The sequence below is a fragment of the Heloderma suspectum genome, chromosome 5, assembly GCF_057233095.1.
Source record: "Heloderma suspectum isolate Gila_16-S chromosome 5, 16-S_ref, whole genome shotgun sequence".
Lineage (NCBI taxonomy): Eukaryota > Metazoa > Chordata > Lepidosauria > Squamata > Helodermatidae > Heloderma > Heloderma suspectum.
The window spans coordinates 125317436-125334698 of NC_139462.1; the positions used below are offsets into that span (position 1 = coordinate 125317436).

The window sequence follows — 17263 nt, forward strand, 5'->3', positions numbered from 1 at the left end:
CCAACCACCTAAAGCCTTAACTGACATAATGGGCCTATTCACATATGCATGGGGGTAGGGTGGCTGGGGGAACTATGGAGGGGGGTTTAGCTCAGATGACTGGGAACCACATGGTGCCGCATAGTTCTGCTACCATCACCAGGGAAATGCCCATAGTTTCCAGAAGAACTTCCCTAAGTGGTTTGTTCGCATCCCAACATCCACAGGCTCCCAGCAGCTGCTCCATCATCCGGAATGGCCATGCGACCATTGAGAAAGTCTGCAGCAGCTAGAGCATCACCCACAGTGGCAGAAGCTCCAGCCACTGGACTCTATGGTCATGGCCGGGACATCCTCCAGAGCCCATTTAAGCTACCAGGGAGTCTACCACATGTAACAGTAAGCCACCCCAGGACCCCTTAACCCTTTTGCAGAGAGTGGTGACCCAGGGTGGTTTAGTAACCATGAGAAACATGGTTTTCTCCCCCCTCCCCCCATATGCTAAGCGACTGTGGTCACTGGAAATTCCCCAACCACCATGGCTTAGCTTAACATCTGAACAGGCCCAATAACTCCCTCCTCCCCTTCTATTTCATCTCTGTGGTAATCACCCACACTTAGTCCCATTCTACCCCCTCCCTCATGCAGGATCATTATGAAAATACCCAAGGGAGACCTTATGAACTGCCATAGGATAAAATGGGCTCTGTGTGTGTGTGGGTGGGTGATGCATTCATGGGCATCCGCAGGAATTTTTCTGGGGGCAGCAGGACAAAGCTGCGCAGCAGTTTGTAGTTCTAATCTGTGTGCATAGTGCACACTGCTACAACATACCTGTGCGTTCTTTGTGTGTGTGCTCTTTGTTGCTCAGCAGCACATTCTATGACATTTAGAAACATACACAAAGTAGTAGAAGATCCTGGGAACTGAACAGCCCTAATGCAGAAGAGTGTTATATTCAAGAAGCATCATAAACTCCAACAAAACTTTATTTGGAGTAAAGGATAAAAAAAAAAAATCACCTACAAAAGAGAGAGGAAACAACCCCAAATGTTTAAACACAACAATTTTTAAAAATTGTTTTTAATTCAAAGTTGCTTTTAGTTATATGTTGTTTGTATATATTGTCCATATGTTTTTATGCAAATGGTTTTTAAACTTTGTATATTGTATTTTAATGTTTTAGCTTTTGTAATCCACCCAGAGAGCTTCGGCTATGGGGAGGTATAGAAATGTAATAAATAAATAAATACCGCTATCTTAAGACTATATTGTATATTTTGTGGCATCACTGCCCTTGTCATAACACTGACAACTTCACATGACTCATCCTAGAATGATTTCCTTCATTCTGTAGAGCAGTCTTCCCCAACCTGGTGCCCTCCAGAGGTTGGTCCCCAGCATTCCAGATCATAGGCCATGCTGGCTGGGGATGATTGGAGTTGAAGTCCAATACATCTGAAGGGCAGCAGGTTGGGAGAGGCAGCTCTAGAGAGTAGCGGTGGAGTCCGTGGGGAGGGTCTGTAGCAGCAGAAGGAGAAATGAGTATGGTTGATCAGGTTTTAGGTTCTAGAGGAGCCTGGACTACTCACTTTACTTTTCACATAGTTATCAGCCACTGTTTACATCAGCTAGTAATACAATAACCTTCACAAGAGGTTTCTTTACTTCCACAATACATGAGAAATCACTAACGTCTGTGGAGCTGCATGGCAACACTAAGAGAGATGGGGAAAGATTCCTGTTGGGTTCTGGGTATTATGGGGTTAATAATAATATAATATTGCAAGGTCCCAAAATATTATCTTCAAGTGTCTCTAACATATGCCATTGTTTGGGGCATTTTTTTTTTTTTAATGAAGAGGCAGGTCCAGCCCTTACTGTCCCTAGACTATATTGCTATATAGTTGAAGGCTTCAAACATTGCATTTAACTGGTTTCGACTGGAGGACATAGAGTCAACTAACAATTCAAAGTGCTGCTAGTTTTGGCCTACTATAGGTTTTGCATAAACTCAATATTAAAAAAACCTAAGATCATGGCATTTGGCCCCATCACTTCCTGGCATATAGAAGGGGAAGAAATGGAAGCAGTGACAGATTTTATTTTCTTGGGCTCCAAGATCACCGCAGACGGTGACTGTAGCCATGAAATTAAAAGACGCTTGCTCCTTGGGAGGAAAGCTATGGCAAACCTAGACAGCATAGTCAGAAGCAGAGACATCACCTTGCCGACAAAGGTCCGAATAATCAAAGCTATGGTTTTCCCAGTAGTAATGTATGGCTGTGAGAGCTGGACTATAAGGAAGGCTGAGTGCCGGAGAATGGATGCTTTCGAACTGTGGTGCTGGATAAGACTCTTACGAGTCCCCTGGACTGCAAGGAGGTCAAATCAGTCCGTCCTAAAGGAAATCAACCCTGAGTGCTCATTGGAAGGACAGATACTAAAGCTGAAGCTCAAATATTTTGGCCACCTAATGCGAAGAGAAAAGTCAGTGGAAAAGACCCTGATGCTGGGAAAGACTGAAGGCAAAAGGAGAAGGGGACGGCAGAGGACGAGATGGCTAGATAGCATCACTGACGCAATGAATATGGACTTGAGCACGCTCCGGGAGAGAGCGCAGGGCAGGAAGGCCTCCATGGGGTCACGAAGAGTTGGACTGAACGACTGAACAACAACAAGTTTTGCATGTCATAGCTATTCCCTTTGATGCTCTAATACAGCTTCCCCAACATTGTTTTCTAATGGGCCTCAGCAAGATTTAAATTGTCGTTTACTTTGCCTGGTGTAGTCACACGGCTTTGTAGGTCAGGAGTACAAAAACATTTTCTCTGTAATCATTGCATGTTTCACTTTTTACTTCCATGTGACGTTACATTTACTTTTCTCTATAAATCATTCATCTCCTAATATTTCCTGTGTGGCACGATGTCATTTCTTTAACAGGTTAAAGGGCATTCACTGTTTACCTACTTGAGCCTTAAAATATATTTTTGAATATACTGAACTTTAAATAGCCTTAAGTCAGCTCTGGTTACACTCTCTTGCCCATTGGGGCAAAGTCAGAAACACATTTTCACTCCCTCCCCCTCGATTTTTAAAAAATCACTTTTGGTTTTTAACCTCTGCTGGATTGTTTTCGTCACTGTCTTTAATTACTGTTTAAAGGTATGATGTCTTTAAATGCTGTTGTTGTTATAAGCCACCCTGAGATAATAAATGGCGAGAAAAAGAAAGGATTGTTATCCTGAATTTCCTGAGCTCTTATAGACACAGAGGATAAGAAAGGAAACATTTTTAAAGCACTCAGGGTACAATGTTAGGGTTTAAAGTTCCAGGATCTGTTTGACAAACTGTGATCCACATCTTCCCTTAGTGCAAATCTAGAAGAAAAATATTATGAGACTTTGTACTGCTTGTATTTAGCACCTTACTATTTAGCAAAGATCTGTAGAAAAAATTATGACAACTGTTGAAAATGTTCCAAACCACAGGGCAATTTCATGCACACATGGTGGTAGTATGCTAAAATTGTGGGATGTTGGAAGCAAATTGTAATAATTATTAGTAAGCATGACAGGATATTCTATTCAGGCAAACGTACTTTTTATTTTGTTGGGCTATTTACAAAACACAGTCCATCCTGAATGCTTTGAGTTGTTGTGGTATTACCAGAATTAAACCAGAATTAAAAACATGAAATGCATCAATCCTGATTTTATAATATTTACCTTAGAAGGCATACACTTTTACAGTACCTAAACCTCAGGAGAAGTCAATTAAATACAGATACTGGGTCCCCTTTCAATTGGTGATCTATTTGAGAGTAATACTCCTGAGCAACCCAGGGCTAGGGATGTCAGAGAATTCCACCACGGATCTCGGGGAGGCCGAATGCCAGTGCATTCGGCCCCCCGAAATCGGTGGCGGAATGGCCTGCCACCCCCCCGCCACCCCCCGGGACGAGACTTACCTGGGGCGGATCTTCCGGGCGGCAGTGGCTCCGGCGGTGGCTCCGGCGGCGGTTTGGTGGTGGTTTGGTAGCGGCGGCTGCCGGTCTTCTGACCGGCTGCTACGGCCGCCATTTCCAGTTAAAAAAAAAAAAAAAGACGTGATAGGCTACGTAAATCTTTACGTAGCCTATCACGTCTGACTTAAAAAAAAAAAACAACCGCACGTACGCAAATGGCGGCGGCCACGGCCGCCACCATTTGCGTACGTGCGGTTTGTTTTTTAAAGTCAGACGTGATAGGCTACGTAAACATTTACGTAGCCTATGACGGCTGACTGCAGGGACGCAAACGGAGGTGGCTACGACCGTCACCATTTGCATCCCTGCTAGCCAGCAGCCGGATGTCCGGCTGCTGGCAGAGCCGGCCGGCGGCTCTGCAGAATCCCTGCAGAGCGGAGCCAGCCGGCCAAGATTCCGGGGGGACGGACGGAACGCCTCCCCCCCACCATCAACATAATCCGCGAACAGGTAAGTGACTTTCGTACATCCCTACCCAGGGCCGATCTACACTTACGGGTTTTTTCACTTCCAATGAGGTTTCACCACCCGCCTTTCACACTACGCAGTACCCACCTCGAATTGGAACCGCAATTTCCTGCTTCCGTGTTCCTGCTTACAATACTCTGATATCCCAGTATTTCCCCTTAATATGCTCTGATTTTCCGCTTTTGCTACCATATCTGGTCATAGTCCCCTCTTGTGCCTGTCCATATACGGCGGTGTTTGTATTTCCCTCCTGTCCAATCACAGCTCTCGACGGCCCCATGTTGTCTTCCGGCTACTGATTGCATAGCTTCCTCAGCACTCAATGTTTCCTCAGCAACAAGCAAAGGGCTGGATGTGCGTGTGCTTGTCTGATCTCGGAAGCTAAGCAGGGTTGGCCCTGGTCAGTAGTTGGATGGGCAACCGCCTGGGAATCAGGCTTCCTGCACTGAACAGGGGGTTGTGCTATCCCTTCAAATGAGACTAAGTTTTATCCCCTTATAGCCCCCGTTCCCCTTCATGGATCACTGCCTTGTTGTGGCGAAGGGGCTTGCGTAACTCAGTGAAGCCGTAAACTATGCTGTGCAGGGCCACCCAAGACGGACAGGTCATGGCGGAGAATTCTGACAAAATGTGGTCCACTAGAGAAGGAAATGGCAACCCACTCCAGTATTCTTGCCAAGAAAACCCCATGGAATGTATCACAAGGCTAAAAGATATGACGCTGGAAGATGAGCCCCTCAGGTCGGAAGTTGTCCACTATACTACTGACATCCTAGGGAGTGAAGTCAAGAGGGCCTTAGGAAGCATTACTAACAACAAAGCTAGCGGACATGACAGTATTCCAGCTGAGCTATTTAAAATCCTAAAAGATGATGCTGTTAAAGTGCTGCACTCAGTATGCCAACAAATTTGGAACACTCAACAGTGGCCACAAGACTGGAAAAGGTCAGTTTACATTCTAATTCCAAAGAAAGGCAACGCCAAAGAGTGTTCAAACTACCATACAATTGCGCTCATTTCACATGCCAGCAAGGTGATGCTCAAAATCCTACAAGCTAGGCTTCAGCAGTATGTGAACCGAGAACTACCGGAAGTACAAGCTGGCTTTCGAAGAGGCAGGGGAACTAGAGATCAAATCGCCAACTTTTGCTGGATCATGGAGAATTCTGAAAAACATCTATTTCTGCTTCATTGACTACACTAAAGCCTTTGAGTGTGTGGATCACAACAAACTGTGGCAAGTTCTGAAAGAGATGGGGGTACCAGACCACTTTACCTGTCTCCTGAGAAACCTGTACGAGGGTCAAGAAGCAACAGTAAGAACCAGACATGGAACAACCAATTGGTTCAAAATTGGGAAAGGAGTACGATAAGGCTGCATATTGTCACCCTTCTTATTTAACTTATATGCAGAGTACATCATGAGAAATGCTGGGTTGGATGAATCACAGGTCGGAATTAAGATTGCCGGAAGACTTATCAATAACCTCAAATACACAGATGATACCACCCTAATGGCAGAAAGCGAAGAAGATCTAAAGAGCCTCTTGTTGAGGGTGAAAGAGGAGAGTGCAAAAGCTGGTTTGAAACTCAACATTAAAAAAACTAAGATCATGGCATCTGGCCCCATCACTTCCTAGCATATGGAAGGGGAAGAAATGGAAGCAGTGACAGATTTTATTTTCTTGGGCTCCAAGATCACCACAGACAGTGACTGTAGCCATGAAATTAAAAGATGCTTGCTCCTTGGGAGGAAAGCTATGGCAAACCTAGACAGCATAGTCAGAAGCAGAGACATCACCTTGCCAACAAAGGTCCATATAATCAAAGCTATGGTTTTCCCAGTAGTAACGTATGGCTGTGAGAGCTGGACTATAAGGAAGGCTGAGCACCGAAGAATCGATGCTTTCGAACTGTGGTGCTGGAGAAGACTCTTACGAGTCCCCTGGACTGCAAGGAGGTCAAATCAGTCCATCCTAAAGGAAATCAACCCTGAGTGCTCATTGGAAGGACAGATACTGAAGCTGAAGCTGAAATATTTTGGCCACCTAATGAGAAGAGAAAACTCCCTGGAAAAGACTCTGATGCTGGGAAAGACTGAAGGCAAAAGGAGAAGGGGACGGCAGAGGATGAGATGGCTAGATAGCATCACTGATGCAATGAATATGGACTTGAGCATGCTCTGGGAGAGAGCGGAGGACAGGAAGGCCTGGCTTGCTATGTTCCATGGGGTTACGAAGAGTCGGACACGACTGAATGACTGAACAACAACAAAGCCCCCGCTTAGGCTTTTTTTTTTTTTTTTTTTAATTGAGGTGTTATCTTCGAAGAATCATGGCTTCTCCACAATTTTTTTGTCTAATTCAGGCATGATCTTTGAAGATTCGAAGCTTCAAATCTTCGAATCTTTGAAGATCATGCCTGAATTAGACCCCCCCCCCCAAAATCGTGGAGAAGCCATGATTCTTTGAAGATAATGCCTTAATTTAAAAAAGAAAAGCCAAAGAGGGGGATAGAAGGGGGTAAAACTTAATCTCATTTGAAGGGATAGAGCAACCCCCTGCTCAATGCGGTCGCCCATCCAACCAGGGCTGACCCCACTTAGCTTCCGAGATCAGACAAGTGCGCGCACATCCAGCCCTTTGCTTGTTGCTGAGGAAACATTGCGTGCTGAGAAAGCAATGCAATCAGTAGCCGGAAGACAACATGGAGCTGTCAAGAGCTGTGAGCGTGGTGGGCGTGGAATCAGCAGAAACAGGAAGAGTCTCTGATCCTCCAATGAGAGCCTCCATCTTTAAGAGCAGGAAAACAGCATAGCGCTCGAGTGTGAACCGAGCTCGTGCATTAGATGAAGCACCGCAACAGGGAAAATGGGTGAGTGTGGATAATCATGTTTTAATGAGAGAGCATTTAACCCAACAGGACACCAAATGCAATGCAATGGCGGGTGCAATGTAGATTGGCCCCCAATTTTATTTCTGGAAAAAATTATACTGTGTAATTGATAAGCCAGAGGGGGAGACTGAGAAGTTCTCTTACATTAAATGAATACAAGGGAATGGTTTATTCCATATACAGAAATGCTTTTTCTCCTGTCCAAGGACATAGCTTACATTGTTGCAGGGACAGGGCTGTGCAGAATGCCTGGAATCCTATGAATAGGTAGGTTCAGGGATCAGTAGGTGGGCACACGATGCTTGTCAGGAATCTAAAATGGCACATATAGTGTCAGTGCCAAGCAGAACATGGTGAGATCTTCATGAAAGGCTAAGTAGGGTGACTGAGGCCAAGTGCAGAGAGCACAAAGCCTTGGTTGTTGCATCCCCCACTGACCTAGTGAGCACTGAAAAGACAGCTACGTAATAGTGTGTGTTCCTGGCTTGCTGCCCTGGAAGATTCCTAGAGCCAATCTACATGGCCAATCTAATGTGGAGAGAGAGCACATCAGGGTCATTCAGGACAGATGATGCTGTCCCCAATCTGCAGCCACCCTGCAGCTTCCTCAGGAAAAGGCACATTTTCGGAAAGTCATTTTAGTGCATTGTTTTTCTTAAACGCAGCTCTGGAGCAGTTCGGCTGATGTGTGCCCCATCCCCCACATTAAATCCTGGGCATGTCTAATTCTGTGACCTGGCTGTGACATGGCAGTGACCTGGTCAAGGGGTGGAGCTGCCCCCCTCATTCCCTCTTTTTGGACACAGGTTTCTTCCCATTTCCCATTCAGAACCATTTACCCATTGAGAATCTGTAGCATCCTTTCCCCTTTGAGAAAATTGGAGCGGCACTATCTCACGTACATCATTTTTGATCGGGAAAAAATATGCGTTTTTAAAGTGTGTACCCAAAATATGTACTCCCCCCCGCCATAGGATTTGGGGGAAATGTGTTATGCGTTAGCATATTTTTAGAAGTGAACACTTGCGAAAGTGGGCCTTTTGAACGCAAATGCAATTTTGGGAAATTGCAAACATTTCCCAAGAATTGTGCTACTGTTTGCATTCAGGGTGGTGTATGGGACATGTTCATATGATTTGCAAACAGCAATTAAATTTTCATACATGCTTAATTCTAAACCTTCTCTCTGAGAGAGCGCTGATATAGGAGCCTCCAAGATAGCCAAAGCTGTGCCGGGTTCACATCGGCAGGGCAGAAGTGAAGGAGGAGTGGCATTTTGCTCCTTTCCCCCCTCCCCAGCTGAGGTTTTCCTTTCTTTTAATCGAGTCCCTCCCACCAAGGTTATTAATCTATGTCAACTGGTTTGGGACATGGCTGGGGGCACAGATCCTTTGGATCCATAGCCTCTGCTGGACCTCCCTCTGACACATACCTGAGCACATCTCCTTTCCCTCTTCTCTGATGTCACAGGAGTAAGGGACATGGATGTTTTCACAGGGGCTGGGACAGGGGATCCAAGGTTGTCAGACCTCATCCAAGGGTGGACCTCTCTTTCTGCCCTCATGGGATAGCTACCCTAGGGACTATAGGATTGCACCATAACTGGTCAGATTAATTACGTTTTGTAATTTGCTAAGCAAAAGATGCCCCTGATTAAATGGTCAGCAGAGTTTAAAACTTATTTTTAATTGAAATGCTTATACAAATTTCAAATGGCAAGCACCATCATAAAACAGGTATCCTCTCTTCTCTTACTCACAGGAGGTACACTGCTTCTGAGATGATGACTGCTAGGACACATGTTATTTCCACTCATATGCAATTATGCAATCTAATCAAATAGGTTAATCAACTAAAACTTGTATGATTGACTTGGGGAGCAATCCTATGGCTCCTAGACAGTGTCTCAGGGGTCACAGGATATTGGGGATTCCAACCTCTGAAGTCAGACACAGGGCTATGACCTTGGAAAGGGGAGTCAGAGATCTGACCACCCTCCCCGGCCTCCTCGCAGCCAGCACAGAAAGAACTGTGCCAGCTGTCTTCCAAAGTTTTCCCCTCGGACAGGGGGAAAGGGGGCATTTGGTGAGCAGGGAGGGGAGAAGACTGGAGGGACCAGGATATGAGCTCTCCTGAGGCCTCTCCAGCCTCCTTCTCTCCCCTCCACCCCCAAGCGTTGTCACTAGATGGGCAAAAAAGCCCATCTAGAGAAATACGTAGGAGGGGAGGAGGGGGAGGCAAAGATCACTTCTACTGCTCCTCCTGCCCTGCATGGGATGACGGGAAGCCTCCAAGAATGGGGGCTTCTGATCATCGAAGATTGCATCCTTAAACTTTATTTAATTGGGTTGCCACCCTACAATATTATTTACAATCATACTGAAATTATTGCTTTCTAATGAAAACATTTGAGAGAGTTGTAGTGATTTTGAACTGTGTAAAAACTATTAACTGCTTAAAGTTCTTCGAGGTGAGAGGCAGAAATGATGCTGTCAACCACGAGCAGCATTTCAACTCAGATCTTCCACTTCGTGCTGCAGTGCTCCCACCTAGTGAGCTGCAGTGTCAGCTTGAAGTCAACCGTTGTTTCTGCATCCAAGCAACTGTTCTGCTCTTGTCCAACTTCCATTCACTGCAATGGATTCCCTATAGGAGGCATTCCTGGTGCATTGTGCTCCAGAATAATTATCCTCTTTAGCACTGTTCAGGATCTGTGTGGGGAAGGATTGCTCTAAGCCTGCCCCCTGCTCACATGTTTCCATCACCCTGTTCTTGTGTAGGGTGACAGTCTGAAGAGGGGAGCCTTCTGTACCCATAGGGGCTCTCCACGCAATCCAGGAAGCTAGAAAATCAGCATGGATACAGGAGGTTCGCTTCTTCAGACCATCGCCCTACACTAGCACAGGGCAATGGAGACATGTGGGGGCGGGGAAGGGCTAGAGCGCTCTCCTCATGAATGCCTGAACGGGGTGTTTGCCTACTGAGAAACTGTTAGTTGAATATTGTACAACCAACATTTCTTACAAAGAGACTGCAGTATTGAAAGTGTTTGCAATCAAATAATGTGCTACAAGATTTTTCAAACATTACAAAAACATTCTTCATCTAAAAATTCCCATTTGGTTGAAAGGCCTAGAAATGACTATTCCAACCACTGTATTTAAGTATTTCCTTCTTTTATTCATATGACTGCTCAGCAGGGGGGTGGGGTCAGTAAAACTCATAATATCATATCTGACAAATGAGTGCTGCAATTAAGGCTGACAGGGCTATGCTGTGAAGGAAGAAAGGGCAGGAGAGACAGTTGTGTTCACAGATTCTGAAGCAGCCAGTCCAGTACTGGCAACCGCACAAAGTTGCCCAGTGCCTCTCCCAGCTGCCTTTCCTTCTCATACTTCAGAACCGCCTGCATCACTTCTCCCACGCTGTAGCCCCTTTCCACTGCAACTGTGGAGAGTTGTTGAAGCTGTTGAAAAGGGGGTGGGGAGAATCCAGGAGTGTGATATGTTTAGGGAAAAGAAACTGGCATGTTGTAATAATTCCTATTCACCAAAACTCTTGTATACTCAACCTCTTTCACGTATCTACCCAGGTAATAGCCAATTTTCTTCTTCATCACCCTCACCCTCACCCTCACCCTCACCCTCACCCTTATCCTTATCATTCTCTCTCTCTCTCTCTCTCTCTCTCTCTCTCTCTCTCTTATATATATATACACACACACACACACACACACACACACATATACGTATACACAGTCAGGGCCAGAAATATTGGAGCAAGGATAATTGTTTTGGCAGTTGGCTTCTGTACACCACCAAATTGAAGTTGAAAGGAAACACAACCAGATGGGAGCCAAGTCAGGACTTTCAGCTGTAATTCAAGGGGTTGGACAAAAGTGGGGCACTAACCATTCAGGAAGGACAGCCAGTGGCATACACACACACACACCCCCGTCATTGGTGGCTCATAAATAATGGAGCAAATGGCTGACAAGCAGCTGCATGGCCAGGTGTGGCCTGTTTCCTGGGTGCCCCATGACCAATCAAGCAGATAAAAGGCCTGGAGGTGGTTCTGAGTGTTACATTTGCATTTTATTTATTTATTTATTTATTTATTTATTTATTGCATTTATACCCCGCCTTTTTTCCTCTTGCAAGGAACCCAAGGCGGCTTACATTATCCTCCTCCTCTCCATTTTATCCTCACAACAACAACCCTGTGAGGTGGGTTGGGCTGAGAGTCTGTGACTGGCCCACATTTGGTAGCTGTTCACTGGAACTCCCAACATGAGGTCCAAAGAGGTGTCCATGCAAGTGAAAGAGGCCATCATTAGGCTGAGGAAACAAAATAAACCCATCAGAGAGATAGCAAAAACAGTGGGAGTGGCCAACACAACAGTTTGGAACATCCTGAAAAAGAAGGAATTAACTGGCAAGCTCAGCAACAGCGAAAGGCCTGGAAGACCATGGAAGAGAACTAAAGTGGATGATCACAGAATTCTGCTCATGGTGAAGAGGAACCCTTTCACAACATCTAGCCAGGTCAAGAGCGCTCTTGCAGAGGTAGGCATGTCATTGTCAACATCTACAGTCAAGAGACGGCTTTATGAATGTAAATACAGAGGCTTCACAACAAGGTGCAAACCACTGGTAATGCCCAAGAACCGAAAGGCCAGATTAGCCTTTGCCAGCAAACACCTAAAAAGGCCTGCCCAGTTCTGGAATAAGATTCTTTGGACTGATGAAACCAAGATTAACTTGTACCAGAATGATGGGAAGAGAAAAGTATGGAGAAGGAAAGGAACAGCTCATGATCCAAAGCATACCACATCTTCTGTCAAACATGGTGGAGGCAGTGTTATGGCATGAGCATGTATGGCTGCCAATGGAACTGGGTCACTCGTGTTTATTGATGACCTGACTGCTGATAAAAGCAGCAGGATGAATTCTGAAGTGTATAGGGCTATACTTTCTGCTCAGATTCAGCCAAATGCTGCCAAACTGATAGGACGCCGCTTCATATTGCAGATGGATAATGACCCAAAACATACAGCAAAAGCTGCCCAAGAGGTTCTCAAGGCAAAGAAGTGGGATGTTCTTCAATGGCCAAGTTGGTCACCTGATCTCCACCCAATAGAGCATGCTTCTCACTTCCTGAAGACAAGACTGAAGGCAGAAAGACCCACAAACAAGCAGCAGCTGAAGGCAGCTGCAGTAAAGGCCTGGCAAAGCATCTCGAGGGAGGAAACTCAGCATTTGGTCACGTCCATGGGTTCCAGACTTCAGGCAGTCATTGGCTGCAAAGAATTTTCATCCAGGTATTAAAGGCGATCCTTAAGTTTGACATGATGTTGGTTTGTTCCATTGAGCCACCAACGATGGGGTGTGTGTGCATGCCACTGGCTGTCCTTCCTGAATGGTTAGTGCCCCACTTTTGTCCAACCCCTTGCATTACAGCTGAAAGTCCTGACTTTGCTCCCATCTGGGTGTGTTTCCTTTCAACTTCGATGTGGTGGAGTACAGAGGCCAACTGCCAAAACAGTTATCCTTGTTCCAATATTTCTGGCCCTGTGTGTGTGTGTGTGTATATATATCTATATATCTGACTAATTTATGAAACCAGCAAAACCAAGTGGTAAAACTTTTCCTATACCGTAGCACTTCAAACTGTTGGTGGCTTCCAGCTCCTGGAGGAGCTGACTGATCTTTTAAAGGGCCCTTGCCCGATTTTGTGGACTGAGGCTATTGTGAGGCTGGGTAAATGACGTTTTTGCTGCGGACTCATCCTCTGTGCCAGAGGATGTTGGCAGGGCTGTGTCCTCTAACTGGGAGGGACTGGAAGGCCTGGACTATCCTATCCCTGAGGAAGTAGCCTGAGCTTCATCCACATCCAAATCCTCTATTGCACACTGGGAGATCTGAGGGCTGGTGGTCATGACAGATATTCAGTGTTCCACCACATTGACAGGTTGCTACCTGAAACTGTAGATCTTTGAGTGGTCATCTATGCATTCACACATATAGGCTCTGCACCTCAGCGGAGGCTCGATTCAGGAAGCTTGTATGGCTGAGGACGTTTTGGCAGGGATCCAGTGCACATGTCCCTAGCAGGTTCCTGCTTATTCCTTGAGACTGATATTGCAACTGCTTATTCCTTGATATTGCAACCTTGTAACCAAAAGAAATTTACACAGAAAATACCTTTGGTACCCAACATCGGACTTGAGTATGACTCTGAAGAGGGGATGGCAGCAGGTGGGTTGAGTGAATGCATAGGTGACCACTCAAAGAACTACAGTTACAGGTAGAAACCTGTCTTTCTTCTTCATGGTTTCTATGCATCACAGATATGCGTGAGTAGCAAGCTAAGTTACAACGGAGGTGGGTCAGTGTCCTACTACAATACAGAGGAGAGGACAGCACAACCAAAAGTACAGCCAGCTCTAGCCCCAACATCCAGTCCATAATGTCTTACAAAGGTGGACTGTGTCAACCAGGTTGCAGCATGGTACAGTCCGAGGATGGCCACCCCCCTGGTGAATGTGACTGTTGTCGCTACCACACCAGTAGAGTGAGCTCAGACTGGGGCAGACAGTTCGAGCCCAGCCACCCCATATGACAGCTCAACAGTCTTAATGGTCCATCATGCAAAACACTGAGTCAAGAGAGGCTACCCTTTGTACTTGCCACCATAGCAGACAAAGAGGCGGAGGGACAGCCAAAATTGTTCAGCCTTCGATTTATAGAAGGCCAGGGTGCGATGAACGTCAACCATGTGTAAGGTCAACTCTAGAGGTGCCAATGGAGAGGCAAAGAAAGCAGGCAAAACAATGTCCTGATTTAGATGAAACTCAGACACAACTTTAGGTAAAAAGGCAGAGTTAGGGCTGAGCACCACTGTATCTCGGTGAAAGGTGAGGTAAGGCTGGTCTACCGTAGAGCTCACTGGCACGGCATACAGATGTAATGGCCACCAGAAATGTCACCTGCCAGAAGAGGAGGTGCAGGTCTGTAGTTGCCAGCGGCTCAAAAGGCTTTGATGAAAGCTCCTTAAGCACCATAGAAAGGCTCCGGCTCAGTACCACAGAGTGGATTGGTGGTGCCAGATTCCTGATCCCTTTCAGGAATCTTTTCGTTGTCAGATGAGAGAACATGGAAAAATCCACCAACAGGAGGGTGAAATGCAGAAATAGCAGAGATGTAAACTCTGAGAGATGACAGTTTGAATCCTTTCTCAAAAAGAGATGGGGGAAATGAGAATTTGGTGCAAAGAGCACTAATGTGGATGAAAACCTTGTTCATGAGCAAAAGCAGAAAAGCAGTCCATTTCCTTCTGTACGAATGCTGTGTAGATGGCTTACAGGAGGCATCAAGGATCGTCTGGATCGCTGCCGGAGCTGAAGTAGCATCCCATCACCCAATTCTCCATGCTCTCCTGCAGAGAGTTGTTAGGTCTGGGTGTTGGATTCGGCCTTTCTTGTGAGGAGAGACAGGAGCCGTCAGTACCAACCCTTCACCATTTTGAGTAGCAGGGGAACCAAAGCTAGCACAGCCACCAGGGTGTCACAGTGATGCACTCTGTACTGTCCACCACAATCTTTGCCAGGACCCTGGTCATCAGTGGAAGGCAGGGGATAGGTAGAACAAAGCCCCTGCCCACTGAAAAACAAAGGCATTGCCCATTGATCCCAGACTTTGGCCCGCTCTGCTGCAGAATGTTATGCAAACTGCATTCTTGTGGCAAAGAGGTTGATTTCTGGCATCCCCCAAAGCTGGAAGAGGCTGTTCAGAACCGTTGTGTGCAACTCCCACTCATGGGAAGTCAGCATGGTCCAGCTGAGCTGATCGGCCAGGACATTGTCGACAGCAGCCACATGTATTGCCACAAGTCCAATTTGATGGGTTATGCACCAGTCGAAGATCTGTAGCAAAAGGGTGAGCAGTGGGATAGATCTGGCACCTCCCTGTTTGTTCATATATGTGATGACAGTCCTGGTGTCTGAAGTGACCTGGACTGGTCTGCCCAACAGGTCCATTTTGAATGCACAACGCACTTTGTCCAGTACCCTTAACTCCAGAAGGTTGATGCCTTATGTGGCTTTGTTGGCTGCCCATCGTCCATGGACCTTGACACCCAGTGAGTTCCCCATCCAGAGGGCAACACATCCATCATCACAACTTTGGATGGTGAGGGCTGGAGGAAATGCATGCCCTGGGTTAGATTGCTTGGTACCAACCACTATCAGAGAGAGTCTTTGGCATCTGGAGACAGATAAAGTTTGGTTTGCTGGGTGTCCTGATCAGCATCAAAGTTGCGTATGAGAATTTTAGAGTTGTCTCATATGCAACTGAGCATGGCGGATGGCAGCCGTCACCACAGCCATGAAACCCAGGAGACGTTGGGCCTTGAGCACCATGGTAGATTTGCATTTCTGATGCCAGGGAAATCAGGGCTTTTACCCTGGTGTTGGATAAGAAGGCACGGCCCAGTTGAGAGTTCAATAGCGCCCTGATGAATTGGATCCACTGTGTCGGTTCAAGATGCGACTTCTCTGCATTGATATAGAATCAAGGGTCTTGAAGGAGACTGCAGGCTGGAGAAGAAGATCTTTCATTGACATCGCCAATTGTCTATGTACAGGTAGACCTCTATACCTTGCAGTCACAGGTAGGGATGTACGAATTGTGTACCTTCCATGCCGCTTGACTTCTGCAGTTTGCAGCCAGTGCTCCGTTCCACCGTTCACAAGCCCCCGGAATTCTCCTCTTTTTTTTCCACTCCCCAAATTACGAAGATAAATCCGTACCGACAACTGTAATTCCGGTGCCCAGCCATCTCCGTGAGTCTGCATAACTGCTGTAAGAATCGCTATTTTTCGTAAATATTTACGTTTTTTTAAAAAAATTGAAATTCTCCATCTCCGTTTACTTTTGGCGAAAACACTTCCTCTTCCTAGGGGCTTCCCAAAAGAAGGCTGTCTTAGGTGTGCCTGAGCAATAAACTATTTATTTAAAGCAATGCTGTTTTAAAGAAAGAAAAAACCTTTTAAAATTACTCCCCTGAAAGGACTTGACATGGCGGGCACTTCTCCCTCAGTTCTGTGTGGAGTGACTGAGTGCTGCCCGTATTGAGCCGTGCACCGAAAGGCAGTGCAGATGGTGGCTGAGTAACTGGCAGGGCAGTCTGTAACTGTGTAGTCTGTGGCTTTTGGGTCGTCTGTGGTCGTTGGACAGATGGTAAAGCTAGGGATGTACAACAGTGACTTAACTTTCGCGGATTATGCTGATGGTGGGCGGGGAGGCGTTCTGTCCCTCCCCCCGGAATCCTGGCTGGGGGGGAGGCGCTCTGTTCCTCCCCCTGGAATCCTCGGCCGGCTGTGCTCCGTGGCAGCTCCGCGGAGCAGCTGGCCAGGCCCGGCCTGGCCCGGCCAGGCCAGAGCTGTCCGCAGCCGGATTTCCGGCCGCAGAGGGCTCTGGGTAAAAAAACCACACCAACAACTGCGTACGCAAATGGCGGTGGCTACGGCCGCCGCCATTTGCATTCCTTATTTTTACTGTCTTGATCTACATAAATATTTACGTAGACTATGACGGCGAAAATCAAGGGGAACGCAAATAGCGTAGCGGGTGCTATTTGCGTCCCTTTTTCATTCACCATTTTAGCCTACATAAATCTTTACATAGGCTAAAACGGAGAATCAAAAGGGGACACAAATAGCGCCCGCTACGCTATTTGCGTTCCCCTTGATTTTTGCCGTCATAGTCTACATAAATATTTACGTAGATTAAGACGGTAAAAAGAAGGAACGCAAATGGCGGCGGCCGTAGCCGCCGCCATTTGCGTACACTTTTTTTTTAACCCACCCCCAACCATGATAGGCTACGTAAA

The 17263-nt window shown here is 46.4% G+C and overlaps 1 protein-coding gene across 1 annotated transcript in view; it reads right to left on the bottom strand.

Annotated features, from left to right (window-relative positions):
• Nucleotides 1-10533: 10533 nt before the first annotated feature.
• AKAP3 (A-kinase anchoring protein 3) overlaps nt 10534-17263 on the bottom strand; it is an 85758-nt gene continuing 79028 nt past the window's right edge. The window contains exon 5 of the mRNA XM_084860016.1: nt 10534-10838. Within this exon, the coding sequence (XP_084716142.1) occupies nt 10683-10838 (156 nt within the window). The 3' untranslated portion in view covers nt 10534-10682. The remainder of the gene's footprint in view (nt 10839-17263) is intronic.